We start from the raw sequence: 20308 nt of genomic DNA on the forward strand, positions 1-20308 counted from the left end.
AACTTGGCACTTCCTTCCTAAGAACTGAAATACCTGACCAGTCACACTGTATTAGAGATACAGTAGGTTTGTAATTGTCATTAATTGATAGGTTTGTAATTGTCATTAATTGATAACAACTAGCAAATCAAAGTGAGAGAAGACTGAAGTAGAAGAAGCAACTTCACTTTGCAGTTATTCACTTCTCTGTAAATCATGAGAAAGTGCATATAACCTTGCCTCCCCCTCCCACCACCCCACTTGATACATCCCTTCACTACATTCCCCCTCCCTAGATTCAAGAAGTTCACAATTCTTTATGAAATAAACATTGCCAGGTACCGTATTTTAAGAGTCTTAAAACAACATTGTTGGACTCAGCAATACTTTGTCATATTCATATATCTTTTTCATTTCTTTTTTTTATTGAATAAAGCAGCTTTGAAGCTTATCAGGCACTGCCCAACAAAACAGTCCAAAAAAAATCTGTTATGAACTTTTTAACCTTGGGCTAACAGCCAAGTACTCTGTACAAGAAAAACTGTAAAATATTTCATAGTTTTAATTCTGAAGCCATTTTTTTTTTTTACTGGCATCCTGTACATTTACTTTTAAAAAAGGATAACAAAAATGAATATTAACAAAAATCCGGGACAACAATATTTTCAAGCAACAAAAACTGGGGTGGGGAAGCTTATTCTGAAGGTACATTTAAAACTGAAATAACAACTTAATGAAAATTAAGAATTGCATAGCGCTGTGAATTTAGCCTTCAGCAAAACAAAACAGAAGCTATTTGGTATTGATACAAATCCATCTATTTGATAGTTAGTCATCCAATATTATGTACATATTTTATATACTGAATGTCATTTTAAGTCCTGTTTTCCAAACTCCATTTTTCTGTTGCTGGGTTTTTGTTTTTTGACAAGTTAAACACTTTCTGGCACTTTCTATGACAGAATTTCTTCTGAACATACATGAACTGACATTCTCCCAAAGCGTCCCTTGTGAGTGGACGTGCCTTTCTGCTACATATCGTTCATTTGTTACAAAATGAAATAATCCACAGTGCGATGTGTCTGGGTCCACCGTGCACAGCAACATCCAGGCTAAACCAGGCTGGACCAAACCTTCTCAGGCCAGGGTTCTTCTGCCTCTCTCTCCTCCGCTCTCCAGAGTCCCAACTTTCAGCTGGTAAAGCTTCAGAAAGCATTAACAAGCACCATGGTTAAAGGCCTCTTTGTCCCTGCACGCAGAGATTTTTGCATTTCTTTTTCTCTTTGTGTTGTATGTGGTTGTGGCTTTAAATTAAACCAAAGAAAAAAAGAAAAAGAAGGGATAAGCACTCCAGCTTAGGAACGTGTGGTCATCATACAGCCCTAGGCTGCATGTCTTCCCCTACTTCTTTTTTGTGAAAGAAAGCTCTAGTCCCATCCAAAGAAAGATGGCTTCGTTTCTGCAGCTCAATTCACAGATCAGACTGGAGAGGAGCCCTTTGCTTTCCAGAGGCCTCAGGGTGGCTGAACTTCAGGAGAAGGATCAAAGAGTAAGCGCTTCATCGCCTCTGCTGTGCATATACTGGGTAGGCTAGTGTGACATTGAGGGAGTCGTTGTGCTGCACGAGGGAGGTGTGTTGGTAATGTAGCACCAGTTCTTTCAGAGAGCTGTACAAGTTATAGGGCTCGGCAAAGCCATAGCCAGTTGCTGTTTTGTTTATGACACAATGCTTTACTTCACCGTCCACCCTAGAGAGGAGAGAAGAAAAACTGTCTTTTGAGCTTGTCCAAGACAATTCACAACTCTTCAGGGCATCTTTAATAAAAAGCATTATTGTGCAGTCTCAACTTGGGGAAAGGGTCCTAGGTTACAACAGACACCTGGCCGAGTGCCTTGGGTAGGTAACCCAGCTTCACTGACTGTATTTTCATCTTTAAAATGGTTTAAAGGGAAGACAATAGTAAAATGTATGTAATACAGTTACTTTGAGAAATGAAATGAGATCATGCATGCAATATGCTAGATAGAATGCCTGACATGCAGTAAGCATGCAACAAGTGGTAGCTTCCAATCATGATGAGGACAACTATCTGCAGTGCTCCATGACTAGCAGTGTTACTATTACTCCCATTATGACTATTCATAGGATTCCTTCTTTCTGGCTGTCCTTGAGGTGTCTGCACAACTCTCCATCTCTGCATGTGCCCTTATGCACAGTAAGGACAAAAGTACCCTTCTTTGCTGTAGGACTATTTCTCTCATTAAATGAAAGGTGATCATGGAGTGTAACATACTTTTAGAACCATTCCCTACTAGAGGACATTAATTTCTTGGAAATGGTGATGTCAGTGATCCAATGTGGGTGTACCTATCTCAAGGATAGTGATCAGAATCCTTTTTTTTTTCACCTGTTCCTGATGAGTATTTTTCCTATGGGTGATGTTCTCACATAAATTACCTCAGATTCTAACTATAGTAGCCTTGAGAGGCAAAAAAGGCAGGCACTGCCACTTCCATTTTAAAGATGAGAAAAAAAGACTTGGCGATTTCTCATGATTAATTAGCACTGAATGGGAATCCAAACCTAGTCTTCCAACTAAACAGTAGGTATCTATTAGACTGTATTAACATACACTTCTGGCTAGACTTTAAAATGGTATTACAGCTGCTTTGGTTTCTCTTCTACATTATTGTACTGTAAGCTTATTCAAGACTAAAACTATGTCAAATCTTTGCCCCCAAAACTCAATGAATGAATAAAAATGAAACATCTCTTCATGAGATGTTGTAAAGAAAAGTTTGCTGGAGATACATACACTACAGAGCAGGCGTAGCAGCCCTGTTTACTGCTCTCCCGGACAAGAAAAGTGCCATCTCGCTTCCCTCGCAACAGGTTTTCAGCTTTGTTTCGGTTGCTGCTTCCAACATTCCATGTCTTCTCATCATGATGGGGCAAATCTTCATCATCTTCCACCAGTGAATATTGGCTAGGCAGGCAGGACAGAAAGTTTCTAAATGAAGAGTGCAGGAGCCATCAGCCTGCCTTGCTGTCTTCCCTAGGCATACCCCCCTCACTTCCCTCCTGGCCCCTACCAAGCCAGTCAGACTGGCCATCACATGCCTGCCTCTGCCCGACCTGAGTTTTCCTCTCCTGGTATTCAGCCTCCAGTGCAACCTCCCAGGACAAAGAGTTACCAATCAACTGTACTATTTCTGTTTTCAAGCAACCACACTCAGGTACCTGGGCAGAGTGGAAGGTATTAAAATAATCTCGTTTATCCAGTTTAGATCAGGAAATTGACTAGGCAGATTGCCAGTTTTTGACTAATTCAAACAAAGTATATACTTAAGCTTTAAAATATATTAAGCATAATTATTTTTTCTCTGACTGTTCCAAAAATATTTTGGGATTTTTCAGATGTTCAGGGACATCATTATGGACACAGAGAGTTGTTTCACAGCATTATGAGTAAAAATAAATCCTAGTCCTCCTTAGCTAAGCTTTCTTTTTTTAAAATTCTGGATAATGGCACTGAGTTTATACATTTTCTCCTACAAGATGTTCCAAACTCAGTAAAATTCCTCACTTGTTCTAAAAACAAAGCAAGTCATGCATTTTCCTAAAATGAGAAAAATCTTCTGCTATCACCATCTTTAGTAACTACTTACTCTTCAGTGTTTTCATTGCCCAACCACTCGTTCAACTTCTTTTGCCGAACACCTTTTTGAGTCAACCACCTGAAAAACAGTTTTGAAAAGAGAACGCATTAACTCATCCTGAATTGTAGCAATCACCAATTATTCATGTATAGGATTCCATTTCAAATACTTACATCAAGTATTGGTCTCTCGTCTTTCTCAGCTGGATAAGGTCTGGTTTAATGCTGTTCATACGTTTGTCAATTTCTCGATACTCAGCTGCCTGCTTCTTCAAGTCTTCTTCCAGTCTTCTTCTACTGTCAATAATTTCACTGATTCGAGACTTCAACTTATCATAATTATGCATAATCCTGCAGGCAAAAGAAATGTATTTGTTATTATCTGGGTACATCAGGAACGGTCCCCAAAGTTTATGAAAAGTTTCACTATGGTTTCCCAGCAGTTTTCCTTAGGTAAAGCGTGGCTTCTCTTCCTGTCTTTTTTTTTTTTTTTTTTTTTGGAGTGGCTCAACATATTTTATTTTATTTTATTTTTTTATTTTTATTTTTATTATACTTTAAGTTTTAGGGTACCTGTGCACATTGTGCAGGTTAGTTACATATGTATACATGTGCCATGCTGGTGCGCTGCACCCACTAACTCGTCATCTAGCATTAGGTATATCTCCCAATGCTATCCCTCCCTCCTCCCCCCACCCCACCACAGTCCTCAGAGTGTGATATTCCCCTTCCTGTGTCCATGTGATCATTCAAAGCACAGAAAGCGAGATCATCTTTAAATGGTTTTAGAGGATTTTGGTTATCTCTAGCACAAGAACAAGGGAAACACCAACCTTTGTATTTCTTTCTCATTGCCTTCACGTTTAAACTTTTCTATGTATTCTTTGCTGTACCGCTCTTGGGTCTGGCACTGTTCTTCAAATATTTTTATGGTTTCATTAAATGCTTCAATAGCTGTCCTTTTCATTTGGATTTCCTGCAACATAATTTTAAAAAGATAATGTCATACCTTTCATAGAACAATTTCTTACTGCAAGACACTACCAGGACATTTGATCTGTATTATTAGCAGAGTGGGACTCAAATTCATAAAATCCATTAAAACAGTATCCCAGAAACAAGTATTTCCTCTGGAGAATTTTCTCAATCTATGAAAAATGATTGCGTGGCAATTTCCTATAGTTTTTATCTTCTTAAAAGCTATTGTAGTTTATAGCATCCCTGTTGTTTTCTATTCCCTCTGGCATTCCCAGATACATGAGTGACCAGTGAAGAATAAGGGTCTAGAAAAGCACAGCAGTATATAGCCCTTCCTTTTCATGGTAGGATATATATTAATGCCTAAATCTCCATTTCAGGAATTAGACAAGTCTGTGAAACTTCCAGTTATAACTAACTTCCAATCTAAACAGGATCCTTCTATCACGAATTAAATCAACTTGAAACTCAGTGACTGCTTCAGTTATCACGTGAACTTAATTTATTATTCTGATACTTAAAATTTTTGGTTTAAAGCTTTAGAGATATTACGCTAGAATAATCAACAATGATTCACAAATAAATGCTCTCACCCCCACCTCATTCGTAAAAAGTCAACCTTTTAAATTCTTTTTTCCATGTTAGTCTTTAAAAGTTTAGAACTCTTATTTTTTAATCTGATTTTCATAGAAAACTCACCTGGGATGTGCGGGTATATTCTTCATATAATCTATCATATTCTCGACTTTTTTCTTGAAACTGAGTGTTATATTCATGTAATTTTTTCCCTACAGCTTCAATATTATCTTCTTTGACAACTTGATCCTAGAAAGATTAAAATAAATTCAATGGATAAGGTATTTAATCAAATAACAATTGTTTAACAAAATAGCTGACATGGAAACATCTTTAAAATTGCAATTATGTAATTACGAGTGTCAAGTTTTTTAGACTTGATTACATGTAATTCATCTGCTTCAAATGTTTTCTAAGTATTAAAAGGATCTTGTCTAAACATCGTAACTGGATAATTCATTCAGTTTTTATTACCTGTTGGTATTTGGATACTGGATAAAGTAATTTCACATCCAATTTGGGATTATACTGAGCTAGAGATTCATTCCGGTAGTGGTTTATTAATTCAACCACAGAATTGAAGGTTAATGGGTCAGAGAAGCCATATTTCCCATCTCGATGAAATATTTTGATTAATTTGTTATTTCCCCCTTTCCTGTAAAAACAAAATAAAAATAAAGGTATTAACATTTTGGAATAAGGAAATATGTTTTAATATCAGCCCAAAACCCTAATTTCAGCTATATTCCCTGGCTTACCTTAGTGTAAGAGTATAATCACCATGCATTTTAGTAGACGCATCTCGTACCAAAAAGGTCCCGTCTGCTGTATCTCGAAGTTTTTCATTCACTTCTTCCCTGAAATGAAAACACAAAACAATGCTCATCTTAAGGTTTAGTGACCACAGATTTATATTTTTTAAAATAGGCTATTTTTTAGAGCAGTTTTAGGTTCACAGCAAAATCAAGTGGAAAGTACAGTGAGTGCCCATATTCCTCCTGCCCACATAGATTTAAATTAATGAATTGCATTTTCAGAGCTTACTAATAAGAGCTAATAATTTGTTTAAATAGAAATGTTAGCAATTGCAGTCTCATCACAAACAGGTGCATATCACTTTCACTATTGGTGTATCTGTGGTACTAAGTTTTTATTTTTTCAACCAAACATTACAATCTCTCTGACAAATGAGCACAGAAACTCATGATCTCAAAAAGGTTTCTCCAACCTTACTCCCCCTTCCCAAAGCTAACATAAAATGGCATTGTTTTCTTATTGTGTTTAAGGCAAGAATACTTAGAGTTGTGCTTAATAGATAGAGTGCCTTCACACTCTGTTCTTAGGCAGTGCCACTTCACTCTGGCACTTCACTGACATCTCTGTCAATAATGAAACTTCCCGGGTATTTAATTTCCTGTGGCATCCAGCACCCACAGTTCTCCAGTGCTCAGTGACTTTTTCTGGTCGTCTTTGGAAGAGAACCAACTATGCTTCATGCTTATGTTGGATGATATCCTAAAAATGGAACTTAGCAAGCTGGTGCTTTTCTTTCTTTTAATCTAAAACTCTCTGTATCTAGTGAAAACGAAGTTTCTGTAGCCTTACCTCGAGATATCTCCCCAGTACCATTCAGCATCTTGTAAGGACATATTGTTATTCATACCGTTGTTGGCTACAGTAGTGGGTTTTGGTGGTTTAGGAGGCAGTGCTGCAGATGAAAAAGAAAAAGTTGTTCGCAATCCCAACTACATTAGAACTAAATTTCTTTAGATGAATACTTTTACTTTAAAAAAATAAAAAATTAGAGTAACTGAAATATATAGCATTTGTTCACAATTCCATGCAATATGGAAGATAATTTTCTTAAAAAAATCTTTCAGAGCATGGCTCAAAAAGAAATGAAACTGAAAAGGAGAAAAGAGAGAGAGCCTTAGAAACTAACAAATAAATTGGGCTGGCCATGTGAATAAATTTCAAAGTAAATCCAGAGTCATGACATTCTGTACTTCTAGATTCTAGTTATATTAAAGTTTCATGCCTGGTCAAATCCATCTAAAGTAAGAAACTATGAACATATGAGTAGCAGGAATAACATGAGTTGGCTTTAATTTCCTCTTATTTAATTACGAAAGACAAATTTGGTCTCTGTCCTCCACAAACTCTGTTGCAGTAATAAAAAGGCTCATCTACAGCAGTATGTTTTAAGAGGAGCAATTGGGTTTCTCTAATCTTAGTATTTCAGGCACTGTTCTGCCAAAAGCCACTTTAAGAAACTCTCATCTGTGCCCTAAATCTCTTTAATATGTTAATATTCTGTTGGATAAATTGTGCTCTATATACTAGGTCTGATTAAAAACGATATCCCCCTTCCTCAATGTCAAATCAGTATTCATATATACCAATTGGTGACAAATAAAAGACTGCAGTATTCCTGAATACCTTAAATGGGGGCAGGGGGAGAGCTAACATTGGAATTAAAACAACTTAGGAAACAAAATAAATCTAGGATTTTTAGGTAAATTCTGTCATAAGTTTTAAAGCACTGTTACTATTTTATGCAAAAAACGATTTCAGGTATCTACCAAGAATATTTTACAAAGACTAACAATAATGGAAAGTCAACTTCTTTTTTCATTATAATATCTTAATATGAGAGAGCAAGCAAAGTCTCAACATTTAGACAACTGAGTTGTAATCACTGCTACATTTTACATGCTTTCTAAAGTACCAAGTGTTATCACTGCAAAGTGCTACACTGTTCTCATCCACTGGCAACAGAGAAAAGCAGCACAAAAGATGCATCATTTTAATTACAGGGACAATATCCCACAACATAACTCACCCAGGGAAGGATCTCGATTAACAAAAGACACCAGTGAAAAACTGGAGTTCAATTCATATCCATTCAAGTAAGGATAAGCATTTACCACACACAGCCTGAGCTGCTTGCTTCCACAGACAGTCAAACAATCTGTTTAATTTTTAAGCCATGAGCAAACTAATTTTTATCAATGAAACAAATTAATAAAAACAGAAATCCAAAAAGGATCTTTTACAGTAGCTTTCGAAAAATTAAAAAGCCACGAAATTAACTAACTCTCTACAATAATACTGCAGTATTACCTGGTGGGTCCATTTCTATATAAAACATCAAGTCTGTGCCACAATTTATATCTGTCTTGGCATATTCTAAATCCAGGTCTTCCATATTCCAAACAGTATTGTACATTTGTGCAAGAGTTTCCTTGGCTGAGCTCAGTTATAAGGAAAGAGTCCGGCTTTCTTTGTAATGGTGTCTTGGAATTCATTTTAAAACCTATAAGGGGCTGCACTGAAACCTATTACATCACACGCCCCAGCCAATCAAGTCAGAAAAATGTCACCAGACCACTCCTGCTTCATCAGTTCTCTTCCATACCAGCCTTAACATAATGCCAACCTCACTGAGAAGCTACATTTAATAGAACTGCAATATATACATGCTCATCCTTTCAAAAAGGTGTTTAATTTGACTGTTCTCCAGCAGCGAGTTTTCTAATTCCTTGTTTATTACTCCTTGCAGCATGGTACGCTCTGCTGTTGGCAGGTTGACAAAAGCTGATATGCTGCAGCTCCGAGCTTTTCTCCCCACTTAGTGCATCTGGGTTTATAGATAGCCCAGTCATTCCTTGGTTTAAAAATCTTACAAAGGCATTAAAAGGGTATACTTAAGTTATGTTTTATAGTCCTTAGATATCTCTCATGTATAAGAGAAGCAGTACGGACTACTCCTGGTATTTTAGTCCTCCATAATTCACTGAAAACCCAGAATTCAAACACTGTCACAAATGTACCACATTAGAAAGGACAGTTAAAAGAAAATGTATAGATAAAATGTCCTCCTCTACCAAACATTCCAAAGTTAAAACTAGACTTTATAGACTAACAATGAAAATTCTGAATAGGAATGCAGATGCCTATTAGCAGAAATAATAAACGTAATTGTCTGTCAACATTATTAATGAGAATTTTAATGTGACTGCCTAAAAAAACTGGGCAAAGAAAATGCTTCTTCCAAAAAGAAAGAGGCTATAGATCAGAATGCAGAGTAGAGGTATATTTATCTTTGCAAAATATTTCACTGATGAACCCATCTTCGCTACTAATACTGCTTGAACGGGAAGATGATGTAATCACTTTTTTTTTTTTTTTTTTTTTTTTGCTTTTTCCCCTCTATCTCAAATGCCTCACTCGGGGACAAATATTCCTTCTTAGCACTACTTAACATAAATAAATCAATTTTGGCTCTTCAAAGTCATTCTGCATATAATCCTGTCACCCTTATAGGAGCCTACTGTACACTCTCATTGTGAACCAATCTCTCTTTACATTCACAATATTATGATGCCGGGGGAGGGGAGGGGCTCTTCCCCCAGGTAAATGTGGCTCATTTAAAAAAACTACAGTGGGGCTCTGTGATCTATGTACACATGTATGTCACATATTTGACCATTTAAAAAACACAGAAACCCTTGAGACTTTCTGTAAAATTTGGGATCATAAAATATATTAAAAAGCAGACCAAAGGCAAGGCATTCTGTTCTCTGACGTCCCCCGTCTAGTTTAATTCATTTTCCCATTATTGGGAAAAGCAGGCTCACCTTGTCTCTTCCCACCCTCTCCCACTTTTCTATTTGCCTAAGTTTACCTGAACTCAAATTCAGATAAAAATGGTAAAAGTGGCTGTATGCCCTAAGATTCAGAAAAACATTCTTTTTTAGTTTAATTAAAATGTCGACCCTCCCCCGAAGCAAGGAGACAAGTTCTCCGAGCAGCTGTGGCGGGTGTAACAGCCCAGAGTGCCAGTCCATGCATTTGGGAACCGTCGGTGCAAACCAGTCTGGCTGTTGGATCTTCTGTGGCAAACTAACTCAGGGAGAAGGCAGGGAGACAGGTGATTTTCCCATGGTCTCTCCAAGCCCTGGCCTGGCACCAACTTCCAACCAAGCACGTTGTAATTAGTACCTTCTTACTGAAATTCCAACCTAAACCCTATCTTTCCCAGCCACTGTCCCCCTCGAGGACAGGGGGAGTGTCTCCCCTAATCTCCCATCTGTCCTCCCCAGGCAGCGCTTGCAGGGGCGCACGCACACACACGTACTCCAAGACAAACTACAGAAAGGCACCGCTCAGATAAACCACAGGGAAGGAACAGAGAAGTGCACAAATTCAAGGCAACTTACTTTGCAGGTTATGCATTTCAACGGTTTCCCTTTGAAATGCCTGTATCCGACAATGAAAAAAAAAAAAATCCCCAAAGCTGTTCTTCCACCAAGTGGGCCAAGCCCCCGCACCTCCCCCTAGCCTGTTCCCGGCAGGCAGTGCTCGTGTCCGGCGCCGAGAGTGCGCGCAGGAGCGGGGGCGCCGCCAGGACCCTCCGGGCGTGCACAGTGGCCCAGCTCCGCTCGGCTCGGCTCGGCTCGTCCCTCCGCCCCCACGCCCCGCCCGGCAGTGCGTCCGGGCCACCGCCGCTCACTGCCGGCTCCTCATTGAGAAGCCAACTGGATTTCGCTACTGTATCGGGGAGGAAAGGAGCCCAGGCGTTCGCACGTCTCCCTTAGATAAAGATCGCAGCTTCATGATTAACTTGGGCAGGTTCAAATATTTGCTGAGCTAGGGATTTCGGGAGGGGGAGGGGAGCCCAAGTCAAAGTTGTCATCGGCTGACAAGTGGCCAATGCAAGACCAACTTGCTCATTTTCGCCTGGGAAATGAGAAGGCCATTGTGAGGGGACCTAAAATAGTCTCACTGGCTGCTGAGCGCGCTGGCTGGCTGGCTCGCGGGGCTCAAGTAGCCGACAGTGAAGCGAGGCACTATGCACAGCCAAACACAGGAAGTGGCTGAGCTAGTTCAGCAAAAAATAGAATCAAAGCCTCACTTGTAAAGGCCTGAACCTCTTGGAACAACCCAGAACACAGTGCCTCGCTCGTGTCCACCTCTTGCACCTCCTCCCACACACCAGCACAGACAGCCCTGCAGGTGTAACAGGAAAGCCCTTGTGAGCAAATCGGGCAGGCAGCAGATTACAAAAATGTTCAATAGTAAGTAGTCGGAGGGCATCCTCGGACGAATATTAAACCCCACACCATATGCATACTATACTCCATGATCATGTGACGATTCAGAATAAAACAACACTGCGGCTATTTTTATGAGGTCGATTGCAACTCGCATTTAAATGGCCATATGACCTGCTAATTAAAAGGTGTCTCTGCATTAGGTTTATGTGCCAGCTAATGGGGTAAAGGATAGAAGGGCAGAGAAGGGCATACCTTTCTAAGCGGATGTTTGCCCTTTATTTGAGAAAGTGGCAATGGACCAGACTTGGGATTATTGACTACTATTTAATTAAAATTTGATCTAAGAAAATTTTCAGTTGCAGGAGCATAGATAGCTTTAAGGTTATCCAGGGAAATCACCAAACTTTACACCAGAAAGTAATTTAGAGTTCACTTCAATCAATTCCTGCATGCCATAGAGGGGAAAACAAAATCTGACCCAGGGAGGTGAAGTGGTTTGCAGAAGATTATAGCCCTAAGACTAGAACCCAATCTTCTGATGGTTTCAAATGCCCTTCTCTACCCATTGTCCCTGCTCCTCACTTCCCTTTGCTAGAGAAAGTAAAAAAAAATGGACAAAACTGAAGTTAATCTTTTAAGCCACATGCAAAAAATTTCACACCCCTAACAAAACTCTGGTTTTTTCTGTTTTTAGCTTGCTTAAATTAAAACAAAACATTTCATTCCCTTTGAAGACATAGGTTCTTTCAATAATACCCTCATACTCTGCATGGGAAAGTGATCCAGTGGTCACATAAAGTCCACACAGGCCAACAGCAGCAACTAGCTTCAGGGTTACTTGAAATATCTGGAAAGTGCTGTTAAACCCACGATGAAAGTGATTTTACAAACTTTCCTTTAGTGCAACTGATATAATATTGAAAAACTTTCCCAATGGAAATAACAGTCTATAAGTGAATCTGCCATCTGATCATAGGGACATATGGTTAGTTCAGAGAATACCCTTGCATCCTGAGCTGCATAATCTTGCCCTACTTTTAAAAATAGCCTTTCTAAAGCTAGAAACATTGGAAACATCAGTCTCCTAAGCATACCTGTCTGGATTCACATGATGTTTCATGTCAAAACCTTCTAAGATTAAAATGCTCTGTTAAGTCCACCAGTATATTTTCTGTTTCAGAAGAAAATAAGCCACTGGAAAGCAGTACTCCCTCAACGTATAGAAAGAAAGTCTTGAAATAGATTGGAAAAACTTTGCCTTAAACAAATTTCTCACAATATGTACAATCATCTACCAAAGAGGTCCTATTATATTAGGAAAGTGTGAGCTGAATCTTTTTCCCGTTGAATTTTAGTGTTTAAAAAGTGATCTGCAAGACACATGTTCTTTATTAGCTTAAAAAAGGGAGCCCTCTGCTGGTAGAACTGAATCAGTAATTCCTGCTTTGGGAGAAAACCATCAACTTTCTGTATATTTCGTATGTCCAAATTTGACACCAACTAATGTACATAATTGTATTACTGTCACTTGATCTATATGACTCACTAATTAGTAAATCAAAAGTACAGTTTTCACGAAGCTGCTAGTGTTGTAGGAAAACTTTTATTTTAATGTCAGCATTTCTCTGGGACCTCAAAGGCCTAGACACACTGGAAAACTAACTTTACCTTCTGGATTCTTTAAAACAATATGTATCATTCTCCCTTTCCTCAAAGTTTCGTAAAACTCATTTCAGAGGCAAATACAGCCCATTGTTTCACTTCTCAGCAGATATAGTCAGGAAAATGTCTCTTGATCCTTAAACTGTTCAAAAGTTACACACTGAATACTATATTTCATATGTACAAGTCACCATCAAGTGGCAAATGTTGCACAAGCAGCTTTCAACCTAGAAAACTTCTTCTTTTTCTGGACATCATTTATGAACAAAGACCATGAAAAAAAGAATAGACAACAAAAATTAACCAAAATCTTCATCTAAGGGTAAAATGAATACCTCTCTTCATAATTTTAACTTAAGACAACTTAGAGGGCCTTTTAGGGTAATTCAAATTATTTGCTCCATATCCACTGGTCTTAATTGACATTATGCTAAGGAAAACATCCATTTAAGTATATAAATAAGCCCAGGTTTACATATGTATAAACTCTGACACATTCTACCAGGTTTCTGAAAAGGCATCCCCACTGCTTAGCAGAATAAAGTAGTCCCCCCTGCAATTCTCCCTCAGATCTTTGTCCCTTGAGACAAAGAGACATCTGCACTGTGAAAACAAAAGTAAAACTGACTATATACCCCTCCTAAACACATACATACCAAAATACCTGTGTCTGTCAGGACACAAATAAAACTATTGTTTGACAAAACCTAGTGTGGCTTGCCCGTTTAGTTCTACGCATCTACAAACATGTAATTTTTCAAAGTTTCATTTTTCACCTTTGAAGAAACCCTCTAATGTCAGACCACATTTTAAACCAATAAAAATTAAATCAGAGACAAGTAAAACTCTTTGAATGTCATTTCCCTCTACCTTAGTGCTTGCCTTTAGTCTGGGTTGAGAACCAAGCCCAGAGCATTTAAAACAAGATTTATGAATCAGGCTCTTCAGGATGAATGTTTTGCAATGTGCCAGTGGTTAAAAATTAACTTTGACAGGTGTAGAAGGGCAAGGGGGAGAAAGAGTCATTTATTTTCCACTCTGGGCTTGAGGGTGCAATGTTAGACTTCAATTATATTACATTAATATTTCTGAATATATCCATGAAATCTGAAATATGTAAATACACTTATAATGGGTGTCATTCAAAGGCACCCTGTGTTAAATAGACTTATTTTTACCTTGGTTTGCCTACAGAAATCTACTTTACCTGCCTAAGCATTAATTGGGTAAAGATAACACAATGATTCAAGAAAAAAATATTGAAAGCCAAACGACAAGTTAAGACTTTTTAGTAACAAAATAGAACAGCAAACTATCAACAAAGTCTAGAGAGCTTACTCTGTGCCCTACCTTTTCCAAATCTTAGCTTCCCTCTGTAAATGAGGAGAAGCCTTATTTCCCAGGATTGCTGGGTGTATTAGATGTGTTGATGTATTACTATTCTTTGAAAGTTGGAAGTTTATCAAAGAATAAATTTAGATAATTATTATGCTGTACCTAGTTCTCTGCTAGGAAGAGCTCAAAAGGAGAAAAAGCCTTTACCCCTACCCTTTAGAAATGTAATTCAGCAGATGAATAGGAAAAACTATAGACAGTTAAACATAAGGTGACAGGAAGCTTAAAGGCATAAACATACTGAATGGGTCGACTTAACTTGCATATAAAACGGGAAGGACCTACTTGAGTGCAGATAAAGTGGATGGCACTGCTTGGGGCAGCGACGTATGGTTGCATATTTTGTGCACTGTGCAAAGGCACCTAGGCAAGATGGAGGAGTGGTGATGAAATCTAGGCTGCTCCATTCACCAAGCCACATATTCATACAAAGGCACCTTCCTCCCTCCAAGCAATGTACCCACATCAGGGTGGCAACTTCCCAAGTGTCCCTTTTAGCCCCTACAGGCTCCTAGAGGCCGTAGTAGCTCTGCTGGCTGGGAACATGGCGTCAGTAAGGAAAAAGGCCTGACAGGATTCACACAACTAATGAGGAATGGGTGGACTGAAGGAATCAGACCTGCTGAATGAGGACAGCTCCCATAAGGCCTCAAAAGCTAGAGTTGATGCGATAGATAGCAGAGAAATTATCAGTTCATTAAATCTCATACCAACCCCAGGAGAGAGGCATTAACCCAATTCCACAGTCTGGAAAACAATTTGGAAAAGCTGAGTTACTCGAAAGAGTTGAGATTCCAATCCAGATCTATTTGAGTCAGAAGCCCACTTTTTTTTCCACTGCACGGCTCATGGAGTGATTTGGAGCCTTATCCTGAAAAGTATAAACATTGCCCTGACTTTGTTTACTATATGTGACCCATGGGGGCTAATTTCACATATTTTTAGTTTATTACATGCTGGAAACTTCAGAGGAGTTTTTGATTGGACACTAAAAGCAGCCTCATTGCTCACGAAGTTTCCAAAAATCCAGGCAGCAGGGCATGGCAGATAGAATGGGCTGGAGTGTAGGAGGCGGCTCCTGGGCAGACCCGGTTTGGGCCCATACTGGCCGGGTGGCACAGAGCGAACCTCTATCTGTGGGCCTCGGTTTCCTCATGTCCAAATTGGTAAAGCTGGACAATGCTTTCAACTCTAAAATGATGTTTTTGTGATACTATCACTTAAAATATGTACTGCTTTTGTAAAATACCAAGCCATTATTTTGTACTGTGTAATTTATTTTGAATAAGTCTTTAAACTCCATGCATCAAAATGCTATTTCTCCTTTGCCTATTCAAATTGTACCTATTCTTCAAGGCACATTTCAAGCCCTATTTCTTCTATGAGCCTTTTCTGTCTACTCCGTTACCCTAGAAAGTCACCAGCTGCATTTCTAAAGTTCTTTTTGTACTTAGAGTATGTGCACTCCCACCTAGCATTTAATTAGATACTATGTGCTAATGGCTCTTATTTGAACTGATACTTTGCCTCAAACATCATAAGCGTTGTCATTTCAAGTTCTATCTGGTAATAATTAGAAATGCTGTCTATCTGCCCTATAACAGAGTCTTGCTTTTGTCTCCCTTAAACATCATTCAGGTACTCATTTGTGTTCACAACAATGTTACTGTAAATGGCCATTCGCTGGAGATGTAAGGTGCTGTGCTTTCAAAGTTCTGTCTGGTACTAGCACATGCTGTGGCAATGCTGAAGGACTCTAAGAAATTATTGCATTTTTTAAACCAGGCCTAAGAATCATTTCTTCAACCCAGGCTGCCATAGCAGTCATTTGCACTGGAGCCATTCCTGAATACAAAGATGTTCTGGATGGGGACGTTTTGTTCCTGGAGTGGGCAGTACAATGTATGCACACATGAGAGATACTAAAACAGCCATTTAATCCCAAAGGTCCTATACAAATCACACAAACTTCCTGGGAAAACGGCTCAAACTAGAGTTTAAAACCGACTTGGATTTAATTTTTTTTTCAGAGGCCACATAAATACTGGGATGATCTAGCAAATGTTCAAGGCTTTGTCATTCTTTAGCAGAGCTGATGGAACTAATCCTCCTTTGAAACAGGCGCACCAATTGCTCAGCAGAGAAATGTAGGGTCCTTTGACATATCAAACAGCTTTCCCGGTGGCATTATGAAAATAGTGCAGATACCCGTTTTTACTTTGGTGGAATTAGGATGAAACTAACAAAGGCGTTTAACTAGTTTACACCAGTCAGGCTAATCAAACTCTACCACTGATTCTGCTATACCTTGTGTAGTAGAAATTCTCCAAAATTCCATGTGATAAATTCATTTGTGGGTATCTGTCAAACCCTGTCTGGCTTTGGCTTCCATGTGTCTCCTCTCTCTAGAGGAGTGGCCGCTGAAAAGATCAGGACTACCCACTAGCCCTTCACTGAGAGCAGGGTCCAGCTCTCCCTAGTCTCTAACATAAACCTCAACTTAAGTGCCATGTGCCACACCCCTACCCCAATTCTTTTCCACTAAGTCCAAAGGCAGCCTCTGAACACCAGCACAGAGCTCCCAAATCCATTCACAGTGACCTGTGTATTCACACGAGATGAAGCCTTTTGGCCAACCCCTGGACTGAAGTCCTAGTCCCTACCTGTTGACAGTCTTCTTTGACGTAGTTTACCTAGAATTCTGGGCACCCCTGTTAAAACATTCTGCTTGCTGTGATTTGGAACATCCCATGCTTGCCTTATCTACTATACTGGATACCTCTCTCTCACCTTTGGTACATTTTGGGCCTGTCCACATAAACCTTTCCCAATACCCGCATCTTCAGTGTTTACCTACCCTATCCTCTATCCTACCTGCTGCAGGTGGGTTTTGAGGCTAGGCCCTGGCCTCTCTTAGGCTGCCCCATCCAGATGCAAGTAACCAAGCCTGGCTGTGCAATACCCAATTAAGAAAAAGCACAACTTAACTCTCCATTGCATGAAGATGAAACTGAGTCCCCATGCCTGCTCATACAGAGATAAATATGGTAATCTGCATATATTACCTATAATAAATATATTCATGGAGTTTCATTTTAAGTTCCAGGCATAAATTAAGACTACAAGCAACACCTTTTACTGGTCCTGAAACTTCACACGTATAGTACCCTAATTACTATTCTAAATGACCAGTGTCGATTAGCTAACTTTTAACTGGTATATAGCAAAATGAGGTTGTTTAGACTTTCCACGGTAGAAGAAAAATACATCAGTTTAAATTAAATGCATTGCTAACATGGTCTACATTTCCTGCTTTGTTAAATGGCTAACTGAACAGCAGCCTGCTTTCAAAGAAGTGTCTGGCTTGCTCGAACTTGCTGCAGTGAACACTCTGGTTTCATACTGCTTGCATTATTGAAAATGTTTATTTTGACAGGCATTTCTCAGCATACCCACTTCCAAAAAACACATTCTAAAATACTTTAAATTATATAGTAATTATAAATCCCCTACTTTGTAAGTATTAGAAAGAAAAACAAAAATGTCAACAACTAAAATGAACTCCATAAATCTCTTCAACAACCTGAAGCATAAATGTTGAAGGGTACAGGGAACTCTCCAAACTCTCACCTAAAACCAAGATAATTTAAAATCCACAAATGTTGAAACTCGGATAATAATTAACATATACACTACCACTCAGCTATTTTTTCTTTAAATCACAAGGTAACATATTACTACCAACTGTAATTCCATAAGAAGCTGTGTTACTTCAAAGGAGGTTTATAGCCATCATTTTTTAAGGCTCTAAAAAATGAACAATGAGAGAATGTTAAATGCTCAAAAAGCATTACCTGGTGCAGGCTGTCGTTCATTCCATTCAGTTGAGATTAAAATTTCTATAACTTTTATGAGGTTTTCAGTATTATCAGAGCTGTAAGAAAGAGAGTTTATTAGAAACCTTTTCCCTAAAAGCAAACTCATTTTCATTTATATACACTCAAGTCAATGTGTGTGATAGCATCTGCACATGCATCTCTGGAGTAGTATATTCAGAATACATTTTCATGACCAATCCATTTAGGACTACCCTCATCACCCCAAAATACATGTTTGTCTCCTTTCACTTACCTGGCTGCTGAGAATCTGAAAAGCATAGGGCTGAAAATTTCAGAGAGTACTCTTGCATTCAACAGATTTTTGCTGGAGGTTTGAGAGAGCTTGAAGAAATGTTTTAACAAATACTGAAGCGTAAGCCAATACTGATGAGGTATGCTAGGCGACCTAATAAGCTTCTTCAATAGCTGAATATATTCTTCGGAGCTTTGTACTTCTACAAGTTTAAAAAAAAAAAAAAAGAGAGAAATGAGTAAGCGACTACTTCCAGGTATCAGTGAATAAACACCTAGAAAAGTTCTGCTCTTTCTTCAAGCTATAGGAGTCATTTAAAAAGTTGTTGGGAGAAGCACACAGTACATTTGTCCTTCTCATTAGAAAACGCATTATGAGAAAGTAGAAATCTCAGGTCAAATGGAAATGCAAAAAGCTCAGTGTGTAAAGAAACCACAAGCTGTTCAGGGTGTGCTGGCAGCAACTTACCCAGTATTGAGCAGCTTCAAGTGTGATTGGCTAACTCAGAGGAGCATCAGATAAGTATCACAGGTTTTAACTTTGAAGGTTACGAACCACAGTTTCCTGTCCCCAAAGCACTTAACTAAACCTTATCTCCTAAAACTGAGAGCCCTCTTCCCTCAACACATTCTGTTATGGCCACTCAGGAAAGATGACAAGAACATCCCCCATCACTGGATTCTAGTCCCAGTTCCTTGAATCTGACACTAGTACTTGGAAGACCGTGTCCTTCATTGACGTACAAACTTTGTTAAGACCAATAGGTTAACAATGAGCCATTTCTGATTCTGACATGCAGACGGGCTTCCCAAGCAAATGAGAATCTGGGTCTTCTCTTGGATGCTTGGGTGGAGGAGGAAATTTGAGGTGGTATTGTTGGGGGAGGGACAGGTTACTACTACTATTTTCTAACCACTATCTCTATATATGCAAGACATATACAAGCACCTCTACATCTCCATGTATGTTCAATGAGGTTCCCAGAAGAGAAAAAACAAACCTGGAGCTAAAGAAATCATTTCACTGTAAACGGCTGCTGGAATGACAGGATTTGGTAAGTCCAGGAGATAGCGTTTGAAAGCGTCGGCCAAAACGTGCACATCGATCATTTCCAAGTCCACGGAGGGTGTATCTAGGAAACAATTTAAGAAATATTTCAGAAATTTATTTTATAGAATACATCAGTTGGGCTAATTTTCTGAACAATTTGACTCACATGTGACAAAAAAAAAAAAAAGGAAGCAATATGAGGATAAATACAAGACACAGTATTCGTTAGCCGTACTTCTTGTAGGGGTTGCTCCGGGCATTTGGGGTAGAACAGTTTTTCCTGTGGAGGCCTCTCTGACATATTGCAAGCACTTAGGATGCCTGACCCCCTACCCATGATGCCAGTAGCAGACCTCCACACTTTGGGGCAACAAAAAATAATGCCTTTGTTATGGGCTGAATTGGGCTGCATCTTCAGTGGTTACCTACCCCATCCTCTGTCCCACCCCTCTAAGCCCAAACTCCTAGTGCCTCAGAAAGTGACTGCATATAAGTTAAAATGAGGCCATTAGAGTGGACTCTAATCCAATGTAACTGATATCCTTCTAGGAGTGGAAATGAGGACACAGAGAGAGACACACTAGGGATGCACAGGCACAGAGGAGAAACGCTGTGAGGATGCAGTGAGCAGGTGACCATCTACAAGCCAAGGACAGAAGCCTCAGGGGAAACCAAACATGCTTTTTTCTCGGACTTCTAGCCTCCAGAACCACGAGAAGTAAGTTTCTGCTTTTTGAGATGGAGTCTCACTCTGTTGCCAAGGCTGGAGTGCATCTCTGGTGTGATCTCGGCTCACTGCAACCTTCACCTCCCGGGTTC

The 20308-nt window shown here is 39.2% G+C and overlaps 1 protein-coding gene across 6 annotated transcripts in view; it reads right to left on the minus strand.

The window, feature by feature from the left end:
* Positions 1-383: 383 nt before the first annotated feature.
* Positions 384-20308, minus strand: part of PIK3R1 (phosphoinositide-3-kinase regulatory subunit 1) — a 110519-nt gene continuing 90594 nt past the window's right edge. For 4 of the 6 annotated variants that reach the window (XM_054684299.2, XM_009449067.5, XM_517729.9 and 1 more), the window contains 12 exons: positions 19440-19571; positions 18440-18641; positions 18163-18242; positions 6798-6900; positions 5951-6049; positions 5667-5847; positions 5316-5441; positions 4472-4614; positions 3813-3989; positions 3649-3717; positions 2796-2966; positions 384-1727 (listed from right to left, as the gene is read on the minus strand). In XM_054684299.2, the coding sequence (XP_054540274.1) occupies positions 1538-1727; positions 2796-2966; positions 3649-3717; positions 3813-3989; positions 4472-4614; positions 5316-5441; positions 5667-5847; positions 5951-6049; positions 6798-6900; positions 18163-18242; positions 18440-18641; positions 19440-19571 (1673 nt within the window). In that variant the 3' untranslated portion in view covers positions 384-1537. Of the gene's footprint in view, positions 1728-2795; positions 2967-3648; positions 3718-3812; positions 3990-4471; positions 4615-5315; positions 5442-5666; positions 5848-5950; positions 6050-6797; positions 6901-8315; positions 9590-10414; positions 11087-18162; positions 18243-18439; positions 18642-19439; positions 19572-20308 lie in introns of those variants that run through there. The other 2 variants (XM_003950543.6, XM_003950542.6) reach the window with 2 other exon arrangements.

This window comes from Pan troglodytes, chromosome 4 (genome assembly GCF_028858775.2).
Source record: "Pan troglodytes isolate AG18354 chromosome 4, NHGRI_mPanTro3-v2.0_pri, whole genome shotgun sequence".
Lineage (NCBI taxonomy): Eukaryota > Metazoa > Chordata > Mammalia > Primates > Hominidae > Pan > Pan troglodytes.